Source organism: Schistosoma mansoni, chromosome 2 (genome assembly GCF_000237925.1).
Source record: "Schistosoma mansoni strain Puerto Rico chromosome 2, complete genome".
In the NCBI taxonomy this organism is placed as follows: Eukaryota; Metazoa; Platyhelminthes; class Trematoda; order Strigeidida; family Schistosomatidae; genus Schistosoma; species Schistosoma mansoni.
The window spans coordinates 8,848,701-8,860,733 of NC_031496.1; the positions used below are offsets into that span (position 1 = coordinate 8,848,701).

At 34.1% G+C, this 12,033-nt stretch overlaps 1 protein-coding gene across 1 annotated transcript in view; it reads left to right on the forward strand.

Moving 5' to 3' along the window:
* Nucleotides 1–12,033, forward strand: part of Smp_047460 (SpAN g.p. (M12 family)) — a gene marked incomplete at its 5' end in the record, with an annotated part of 30,891 nt that overhangs the window by 16,059 nt on the left and 2,799 nt on the right. Inside the window, 4 exons of the mRNA XM_018795581.1 lie at nucleotides 3,379–3,511; nucleotides 4,478–4,597; nucleotides 6,208–6,381; nucleotides 8,735–9,150. Of these exons, the coding sequence (XP_018649880.1) occupies nucleotides 3,379–3,511; nucleotides 4,478–4,597; nucleotides 6,208–6,381; nucleotides 8,735–9,150 (843 nt within the window). The remainder of the gene's footprint in view (nucleotides 1–3,378; nucleotides 3,512–4,477; nucleotides 4,598–6,207; nucleotides 6,382–8,734; nucleotides 9,151–12,033) is intronic.

Genomic DNA, 12,033 nt, shown 5'->3' on the forward strand with positions numbered 1-12,033 from the left:
GTGATGTTGTCCTTTGATGTAATATATGTTGAAGAAAGATGTTTGCTAGAATAGGAACCTTTATCGCTCGATCCAGATTGAGACTAAGGCTTATTATAATAATTGCCGCCAACTGTATGATAAAAGCACCAGTAACATTGGCTGCAATAATAGTAGATGTTACTGAAGCTTCGGCTGTCCAACAGGTATGAGTACTGTAGGAACATATCCATAAAAAAAATGATAAACTTACACAACCGTAGTACACACAAACAATAATGAAGGTATGTGGTCGAGGCTGAAAGGGTTTTCGTGACCTTGTCATGGCTCCAGAGACCAACTATTATGGAGCCATATGAATGAGTTCCTCTACATTATGCATTACGATTTTGGAACCTTTGAAACTTTTTCTGACCTTGACAAGTTATTGGGCCGTATAAAAGAAGTGTATCCACTTTAATTATTTGGTGTTGTATAATATATTTTTATTCTGTGCTGACTGTTTGCTGATTGGCTAACATTTCTCAAGGTCACGTAAGATTCGTTCAAAGGTCGTCCATTAATTATAGTCTCGCCGATTGAGTCAATCTATTTCATCTGATCATTTATATTTTTAGCAAACAGTGACGAATATGTTTAATCATTTTTTATCGATAGAAATATAGGGAAGCTTCAAAAATCAATCAGTAGACATCAAACAAAAGTGACACATAATGGAGAATTACAAATATAAGTCAAGAAACATTGAAAAACATGAATAATACTTTTTTTTTAAAAACCATATAACCTACTCTGCAATCACGTTGAAGTGCTAATTATGTAACTTGTAGTGTCCGTTGATATGTTAGCCCATATACATTATTCTAGCTTCTGGACAAGTCAATTTACCTAACCATTTCAAGTCCCGTTTTGACCTTGTTAATTATTCACTGACTATTTTTATATGAGCGAATGAGTGTGTACACTTCTTATCCTATTCATCACATGTCTGTAAAACACAATTATATGAACGAGGAATATTCTTTTCAATAATTTCTCATCAGGTTCTACAATGATCAAATCCAAATTAATAATCCATAAAAAGAAGTTGGCCAAGTTTAAGGCAGAGTACATCATTTAAGAAACTGTAACATGTGAATCAAGGAGTGTTTGTGTTATCAAATCAAATCGTTAATGTTTTTGGGATGACTAATATGAAGTGTTAACTTGAATCAGTTTATAAGTGAAATAAAATTGTAAGATAAATGATCAGAATATATATAGTTATAGAAGGGGTTTTGTGGAGATTTAGTATTTATCATAGTTGAAAGCGTGAGTCCCATAATAGGACGAAACGGCCGTCCAGTGTTTCCAGGTTTTCCATGGTGGTCTAGCTTCAATTGACTCACGCTTTCAACTATGATATATATAGTTGACATGGGGGTGAGAGATAGAAAAATGGGATTACAAATCAGAAATTACGTAATATGTAGAATAATATGAATTAGGTCAGATATAGTAGATAGGGGTGGAAGCTAAATAAATTTCTCTAAAAGGTTAGCAAGTGTGATAATAATAATAATGACTGATAAGATGTGTAGATAAAATAAGTTTAGGATATAAAAATGAACATTAATCAAATTAATGTCACCATATTACAAAATTGATTATTAACAAGTTGACCCTGAAGTTGGCCAGGGTAAAAGGAGCGGCTGGACATATTTCTTTTGGATACAAACCTCAGGCTTTTTGATCCGAATAGCAATTGCCTCAGCCGTCTGCAGGATTCTCAGTTTGACAGAATTAGGTAGACTGCTGTTAACACGATATATAATTGTGAAAGATTGGTCGATGTTGGCTCTATGTCCCGTCTGAACTAAATAAGATAAAATAGAGCTGTTAACCGTTTTGACTACACCTTTGCTTAACCACACTGGGAGGTGCTCACGAGCCCGAGTATACAAATTCCTAGAGCATCTGCCTATATAACTTGCCCCACAGGAGCAGTTGAATTGATAGATAAAGAAAGAAGTGGCTAGTCTAGGCAATTTATCTTTCAACATCGGCGTGATCATTGGACGTGTGGAAAACATTAGTTGTAGTTTACCTGCATTAAACGCCCTTTGGATTGATCTTCGTAGCTTCAGTCTTAACATTTCACTAGGTGCGTCGCCTCTGAATTGTAGACGTATATACAGAGGCTTTTTGTTCACAGTTAAACAATCTTTATGCTCTCTTTTATTAGCTATGTTTTTATTTATAAATTTCTCTGGGTATCCGTTTTCTCTCAGGGTCGTGTACAATGCTTTTGTTTCATCTTCGACCGTATCTCGAGAGCATATGGTCTTGATTCTATAGTGTAATGTCTTGATCAGGTTCCTTTTGTACATTAAGGAGAAACATAAACAGGAAAACATCATGGACGGGTCAGCATCCACCCCTATTTACTATATCTGACCTAATTCATATTATTCTACATATTACGTAATTTCTGATTTGTAATCCCATTTTTCTATCTCTCACCGCCTTGTCAACCATATATATACTGATCATTTATCTTACGATTTTATTTCACTTATAAACTGATTCAAGTTAACACTACATATTAGTCAGCTCCAACATTAACGATTCGATTTAATTTTAGATGACAAACAACACTGATGGGAATTTTTCAGCGATTAAAAACATGTCTGTAACTTATTCTTGTCTGACTATAAATATTGATTAACGCTTGATTAAAGCGAGTTGGTTTACCCAGCATATCCAATGCGTGTCGTTTTTGTTTTGCTCGCTAATATTCACTCATGTGTTTATAACTTTCTGGCCTGCGTCATTTATCAATAAAACTGTAGTTGCCGCTTCTCTTTGCCTTCTGATTTTATTCACCGTTAAGATTTGTATCATAACGGTTATCGACGTGAACGATTAGCGAAGCCCGGCACTACAAACTATAACTTATGACGTCCCTAAAACTTCAGAAGAGTAGAATAACGTTTCGACCCTCAGTATATATTAGCTACTTTGTATTTTATTAGCTCAAAAGAACAACTGTTTTCTGAATCAAGAATATATAAGTATATAAATACATGTTAGAAGATTGAATCAATTTTTCCATTATGTAATTTATATTACTTTGTATATGAACGTTGATAATTACATCAGTTTGACATGATCTTTTGAGATGACTTATGATAATTAACAGTTGAATTTTAACTGCGGCACTACACTGAAAAAATTGGAATCAGGTTTTTTTTTTCCAAAATATCAGTCAGAAATCAAGATGAGCTTTAGGCTAAAAGCTAACAGACAATAGTAAATAAAACCCACAAGTTGCTAAAAAATGCCTTCATCACTTCTCAATCAAAGTAATATCGTGTTCAAAAACATTTCAAATAATTAAGATCTTTTATTTCATTCCAGACTTTTACATCAAACGGTAATCCAGTATGGGAACCAATTATTAATTTGGATGATGTACCATTGTTTTCAATCAGTGAAAAATATTTATCATTTGAAGATACTGTTGGTTTAAATCGACTGTATAAGTGTGATAGTAAGTTCAAATTTTAAACCTGATTATTAAGTAGCTGTTAACATAGATAACAGTTTTTCTTTTAATATTAGGTTTCATAACTGTTATTTTTAATTGATATCATGAACCGATCAATGCTAGACCATAATTAAAAACCTGGAAACACTGGATGGTAGACTGGTCTTTGTATGAAACTACTAAGCATTGTGCAACCACAATCACGCACGCTGAATTGGGACTCAGAATCCTCTATCTCGAGCGCGAACGCTTTATCGGAAACGGCACACGATGGTGTTAATGTCTAACGTCAACCAGTCCAAAATGTTGCGCGACTACCTTCCAATGATGGTCTATAAATTGATAGGCTTATGATCTCTATTAAAACTCAACAATCTCCACAACTCTGTACTAATAATTATCATGTGCCCATTGGTGACTAACTCTGAGGGGTGATTCTCGGAGTTCCAGTGGGAAGTCGTGTTTAATTTCAAACAATCTACGATGGTACACGACCATCGTCTATTCTCGCCGATGGTTAACTTCCTCACTTCTGGCACAGTTGAACTCCGCTGGATATTAGCACAAGTGGGTGCCAACTCAGTGATCCGAAAAAAACGTTCGCGCAGAAGACCGAAGGTCCTAGGTTCCAATCCAGCGTGCATGGTCGTGGACTCGCACTGCTGAACAGTCCCAAACAAGGACCAATCGACCATCCAGTGTTTTCAGGTTTTTAATGTTGATCTAACATTGATGGGTTTATGATCTCAATTAAAACTTAACAATCTCCATAACCCTTTAATTATAGTTATTATTTTTGTTTTAAAGGGTATCTACAGGATAATTTTTCATGAGATAAGAAAGTATCCACTTAGCGCTTATTCTTCTATGAAACTCGAAAACTTAAGTTACTATACACAAGTTTTGCAGCTATAAAATCTAGAGACATATGAAATGTTTTGGTTAATTTATCTTTCATTTTTACCTTAGAGTTGTTTGAATTTTGTTCAGCTTTAGAGTTTGATAATAATAACGGAACTATATCAGTCGCATTTTCTAGCATATTTAGCATTTGTATAAACCAAAGCAACGTTTCAAAACAGAATGAAGGTAAACGATATCAGTATACATTAAGCTTTTCTAAACTCCTGGCAATAAATTCTCACTACTTTGAATAGTTAATAAACAATCCCTTTCCAAAGTTAGACATAAAAATTCAGTAATTTGGATTTATTTTTTTGCTATTTGGAAATGAAATTTATCAACTAGAAGTCCCTGTAGAAGGATTATAGATTTTCAAACAAAACGCACCTTCAGCCAGATAATTTTTCAAATTCTGTAACATGCAAACTGGTCGTTTTATATCTAGTTCATACAATTTAAATAGTATCAAACATTGATGTATGCACAGAAAGGGTTTTGTGGAGATTTCAGTATTTTCATAGTTGAAATCATGAGTCAATTGAAGCTAGCCATTCACTTCAATTAACTTCACAAACAAATTAAAAATATCCAGTTATTGTAAACTGAAAAATTTATGTGAGTCTTAACTTTCACTGATCGTAATTCGTTTGACATTCTTAACTAGGATCTTGCTCCAATCAAAGTACACTGTGTGAACCAGGGGAATTTCGAAACAAACATTGTGTTTGTATAAATGCCTCAAGTAAGCACAAAATATGATTTTTGCAATTAAAGATGGGTGAATATTGTAAAAAGGGGTTATTGATAATTTCTGAACACGTAACTATGCATATACTGTAAGAACCATGAAACTAATAGAATGAAGTGTATGAATAATACCATTCAAACACTTTTCATCAACTATAAATAGTTTAAATTTACAATTATTAATATGAGTGAAAGCAAATGTCTGATGAATCTTAATTAATAGAACTGAGAAGGAAATTGAAAATATACGCAAGATCAAAAGAACTGGGCCCTTATAAAAATTGATAACAAATATTGTAATTGAATATGAAGCATTCCCATATTGTAAAACATCCAGTCATCTTAAATAACTAATTAAATGAAAGAAGGACCTGACACATATGACACTGATCACCACCTAATAATCAATCAATTGTAAATACATCTCAGTCCTACAGGAGGTCAGTCACGGCACGGATAACTCAGTGGTAACGTCTCTGACTGTGAAGCCATGTGACACGGTATCGAATCGGTCAGGGAGAATCAGTTCCCTCAAGATTACACCTTGCTGACCAGTGCCAAGTAGTACGAAACCTAGGTCCAGAGTTTCCTGTTGACTACCTCCAACCACCATCTCATTTTAACACAGTGGACGCAATGTCGAGTCACCTAGACTATTGAGCACACTACAACTTAGCCAATAGGATTCGACCTGCACTAAGGAGGACCTGAAATACATGACAGTGATTACCACCCAGTGACCAATCTATTGTAGAAAGAAAAAAGATTAGTAGATCGGTAAAAAGAATTGTGAATTTATAATCACTGAAATTGTTTCCGGTTCTGATTTTCATCATGTTAAAGTAAAGCATACGTTATGGAAGTGAGGTTTTCAAAATCAGGAATTAAATTGTATTTTTTTGAGCTAATATTCTAGTAAACGTAAGCTTATGCTCAAGAATCAATAGTAAGGCGTTGCGATCAGTTTATCTTATTTATCCCCGAACCGAATATTTGCTAAGTGTTCTCACTGCATAATTTGTTGATTATTACCAACTTATTTCTAATAGAATATGCTTTTGATCGGTGTAAAGATGATGTCAATGAAACTAAATATTGCAGTGATGCAGTCTCTAAAAATAAATGTTATGATGAAGCGAAATATGCCATACCTTTTTGCAGACGTACATGTGGTAGATGTTTTCGGGCCGGTTCAATAGGAATATCAACACCTCCAAAAAAGTGTAAGTTTAAATTCCAATGTATGAATTCAGTTTTGGAAAATTATTTAAAATTGTAACTCAAACATTTAGTAATATGTTGTCAGATAACAAGTAAATGAAATCTTACTTGGGAAACTGTTATATCTAGAGCTTAGATTCTTAGTATGTCGCGTAATACTTGAGCACTCGAACGATAAAACCCTCCCAAGTCGCAAAATGAGAAGCCAGAAGCCTAGTGAGTATGAATGTTAGTCCCAAAACAGTGTCAAATGTAGTACAAAAATCTCATATATTTACAGTTTTTTGACTGAAAGTAAATCATCATTTCGGACAACCAATAGGCACATAGGGGGGTCTTCTTAATCATCCAGTAGGGACATTCTAGAATGTTCTTCTAGCGGTGATTGGATGGAATGTCTTCGGCCCTTTCTGGGCTTCTTGAGGCCTACCTTGAGTTTGCCAACGAGCTATCCTTACAGAAACATATACTGGAAACATATGGAGGCTCAGGTTTTACACATCCTGTAAGCAAATTTACTGATTTAAAAACACAAGTTGATTATTAAAGATTCTGAATAAGTTTAAAATATCTAATGAAATAACAAAGATCATATTTTCGGATTCAAACTTCAATTAATTGTTTTATCAGCAGTTGTTAGCATTGTATTTAAATCGAACTGGATGAAAACCAGGGTAAAACTAAATAGCTGTTTACAACAACACACTTTATTCGAATTACAAAGGCGAATATAACTATGTTCGATATTTTCAATCAACTGAATGTATCAATCTAATGCTCTCTTGACTATGCGGTAACCAATAATATCATACCTTTTCTTTGAGTTATGTTAATTGTTCTACAAGCTTGGCTATAGCAGTTAGGATTTGTTACGAGTTTCCGATTTCTTGATATTTAAAACTCATTCACAATAGTTCGATATCTTGCTTGTGGGCTATTTTATCATTCCAAAAAGATTCTGTTTTGATTTACTGCATCTTCTTACGTGATGAACTTTATTTTCACTGAAGGCAGTATTCAACCTCCACATAACGTAAATTTCATCAAGAGTATTTCGCTTATTAATTGGAACAATTTAAATGTTAAAATCATTAATTTACTTGAACAAATACTTGCTTACTATGACGTTTTTACGAGCTAAAGTTTGATATTATCTTTAAATAAAGTTTGGTCTAGTAGTAAGTTGTGATATCACCACGCTTTAGTTTTCAGCCATAGGTAATTATTAAAAGGATACATAGGAAGATAGGTGAGTTGAAAGTTTTCTCAGTAAACTTATGAAAATTACGGAGAATAAGACTAATGTTTCATCATGAATCAAGTCTCTTCAGCAGTGCTCGCTCTATAGGAACAAATGCAAGACATTTAACCCTCAGTATGAACGTATCATTTTTGAACCACTGATTTGACATTCAGTGATACTTGTTCCCACATTCAACAAATTTGATACCGTTGCCAGTATTAGTAACTGTATCACTTTTAATACCGCTTGGCTCCAACGATTACGGTTCCTTACTATAACTTCAAAAAGCCCTCTCAAAATGAGTTAATAATCAACAACTAGTTGTTATTAAAATACGTTTACAGGGTTTATCAAGCCCGTCAAATTGTAGATAGTGTACATGTCAGCTAACAGAAGAAAAACAGGGATACTGGAAATTATACTAGATTTTGACAATATCACTAGATAATTCAAGAATAATTAGATATTTAATACAATTCCCATCCTTTAAAAGTTTCAATAAAATGAGAACAATACAATTAGGAAAATTGTCTTTACGAATAAGAAAATCGGGGGAGAAAGTATAAATTCATTTTATTTCAGCCAACAAACCATAAGCCACATATCACCAAATGCACAGGACAAAAAAACAGAAAATTCAAATGCCAACGCTGACAATTTACTCTATATAATTGATTCACATTTTCCCAAATAGAATTTTGGTGCCAAATCCTGATGATTTTTGGGTTTCGAACAATATAGGAGGTTTCAGAAGTATTTATCAATAAAATAGGGCAAGGTAAATAAGTCAGTGAGTTTTCAAACCTGCCCGCCGTTTCGTTTTAGCGACCTTGAACGGCCTGACACGAGGCGGTCATTCCTTATTTGAGTTGTTGGGGATCGGGGAGTCCATTTTGAATTTTCCCGCTGAAATTTTCAATGTAATTAACCTTGTAGTAATTAATTCACAATCTAGATATGACAAAACTGTTCATTTAGGATATCTAGAATCTCTTTAATATAACAGCGTTGTGTTTGAATAAATAAAATTAATTCAACGCATTTCATGTGGTCCCAGTGCTTTAAAATATTAATGTAATCTAAGTAATTTATACAACTTCTTTCGTTTTTAGTATGTCAAGATGTGGAGATTAATATGTGCGAAACCTACGTTAAAGAAGGATATTGTCACTTTGATGGTTGGACCAAGTTAAATTGTCAGTATTCCTGTAATCTTTGTCCATCACCTGATGTCGTCAAGAGACAAGTTGAAACAAGTGATGTAAGAGCATATTTAGAAGCTTATCGAAAAGGTGATTGTTTCAACAGGTATGATGATCTACGGTGTGAAGTATTTGCTGAACGTGGTGATTGTCGTACAAATCCTGGTTTCATGTCTAGTCAGTGTACTCAGTCATGTGGTTTATGTCCAGATGTAGAAAACCAGCGTCCAAATGGTAGTTATACTCAGTCTTCCAATACAATACGTTTACCGGCACCTTGTCGTAATTATATTGATGATCAACGTTGTGATGCCCTTGCTAAAGAAGTAAATTTCCTTTCTTTTTTCGGGTTAGTTTATATCAGGTCTGAATGCATTCTTTGAAAATGCACCAGATTATAAGAAAAATATATTTTATCAATATGGAAAGTACATATGTTGTGTATGTTCTCTAACATCCTTTGTTAATTATATGAACCTTCATAGTTATCAAAATGGTTGTAGCTAAATGAACTTTTTCTTTCAGTCTTACAGTAAGCTGTAGTCAATTTAACCATGATGGTGTAAGCTGAGAAACCTGATTAATCATTTTGTTATCTTTACTTAATTGTTGAATCTTACTATCATTGTTTTACAACAGATAAGTTATTAAGATTTTAGAATTTATCTAATGAATAATTTTAAGTTAATTAGATAATCAGAATGGATTTTTGTGGAGATTTCAGTATTTTCATAGTTGAAAGCATGAGTCAATTGAAGCTAGACCACCAAGGAAAATCTGGAAGCACTGGATGGCCGTTTCCACAAAACCTCTTCTGATAATAATATATTTGTAATATCCCAGTGAGTAGAAGTGGCTTACACTGAGTCACAAAACGTTAAAAAATTTGAAAACATAGTTTTTCTACACATTGAGATATAACAAATACATTATTTATTGATCTGATTAGTATTGCTTGCTTGATTTAGATTAATATATATGAAGAGTTTGTAAATATTTATCTTATGTTTACTGGGTATAATTTACGTGTTCCTTTTTGTGTATATTACGTATGGTTTTGTTATCTCATTAAAAACATTATGATTATGTTTATCTGATAGCCTAAACAGAAGCACTTGAAACAGTACGTTAAAATTTTAGTAAAGAATCCAACAAAAATTCATCTAGATCCATTTGACTGACAAGTAGAATGAAATTGATATTTTGATTTTCATTGCATTCATCAACTAAGTATCGCGTTCTGTCTAATGCCCTCAAATGCCCTGGTACGGCCGAGAGTGGGGAGAGTGTACTCTCCCTCTCGAAATGCTCTCACATGGCCACGCGAATATATAGCCTCTGTCAGGGAAGTCCTACTCACTGCCTTATCGTGGCAGGGGTTTTGTCTACGAAATTGAAAGGACGAAGAGCGAATGTCCGGCACTTTAACCGGGTTGATTGATACGGCGCGTCCACCTAAGGGAGTTGGAAAACCCTGATTCCAAACCAATGGTGCACATGGGCTCCAGTATCCTGAGGGAACAAATGGCGTATGAACCAATCATCGATCACCGGCTACCATGGGACTACATCTCCTCACGATGCTCCACTGCCTTGTGGATTAGGCTTTTAGGTCAAATGCTCCGGGTGTGGCCCCCTAAGAAAACCACCTGCTTCGGTCTGGGCTCCAGGGCAGTATCGCAGCTCTCACACAAATCAAATGAGATGGGTGTGGCGCACATATATCTGGTGCTCCTTTGTACCAATATTTGTGTTCAAATAAATAAATAATAATATGTTCTGTCTAATATCAGCATTATTACTACATAGTATCATTGTAGAATATATCTGTATTGTATATTATCATGTCTATGGATAATGTTTAATACGTGAACATTTTTATCGAAATGTCACCGAAAAACACATTAACTTCACAGTAAGCTATCAATTATACTTCGACTGAAATTCTATTTGAAATAAAAAGTCAAGTTTATGAACAATTATCAACCAATTTTAATCATAATAATTTATCCAATTAATAGTTGAAAGCATGAGTCAATTGAAACTAGACCACCATGGAAAACCTGGAAGCACTGGATGGCCGTTTCGTCCTATTGTGGGACTCCTCACCTGTGAGCATCCACGACCTAACCTCGTGAGATTCGAACCCAGGATCCACCAGTCTCGCGTCAGAGCACTTAATCGATAGACCACTGAGCCGGCATCCATGGTGTTTATGTCTAACTTCAACCAATCCACGAAGTTGAGCAACCGTTCACCAATTGTCTTAAGTGAGTTTCTGCTGAGGAGTCCCACAATAGGACGAAACGGCCGTCCAGTGCTTCTAGGTTTTCCTTGGTGGTCTGGCTTCAATTGACTCATGCTTTTAACTATGAAAATATATTATTCACGAGTATCAATCTACCCAGTACTCAATTTATTTGAATATACTAATCACAGTTTATTCACAACTAATAATGTCAAGCTCTTCATAATCCGTATCTTATATTTAGTTTATTAAGCGATTAGAACATAGGATCCTTTTGATTTACGATAAAATAAAATTCAATAATCATATCACCGAGTTTTTTTCGGTATGACTGATGTGCCTATAAAGATCCCCAGATATGGATAGAAAGCTTGTTCAGTGTTCCTTGATCTTCAATATTTTCTCAGCTTGTGTCTCTAGTTCATAAAGACCAACTTCGAAACTCACAAATGTTTAGTAACCACTCAAAAAAAACAATAACCAAATTCTGACTAGTGGCTGTAATAGATATGGATTATCTTATTTTGATTTCAAATCTAACTAATAGAGCATAAATATATATCGCAATTAAAACAGTTACCAGCCAGTAGAAACATGTTTCGATGCACTATCATGAGAATTGAATAAATTTAAGAATGTATCCTCCAATGATATATATGCAATGGTCTATCAATGAGAATTTCAAATCCTAGATTTGATTCCTGATGGAATGGTAGATACAAATTCCTGAATAGTCTTATTCAGTGCTTACTTATTACAAATGAAGTTATATTTGTGTTCATTTCAGAACAAGAACTTCAACTTTGAATATTGACAAAAACGTTATCATATAAATTATTCTATTGTCATACGTAACCCCTAAAATCATTTAACCGTAATGAGGTGGTTTTTCTATCTAAACCATGAAATAAGACAAGCTATTAAATAAATTCTCAATGTAGTGTACATCTCAATATCGATT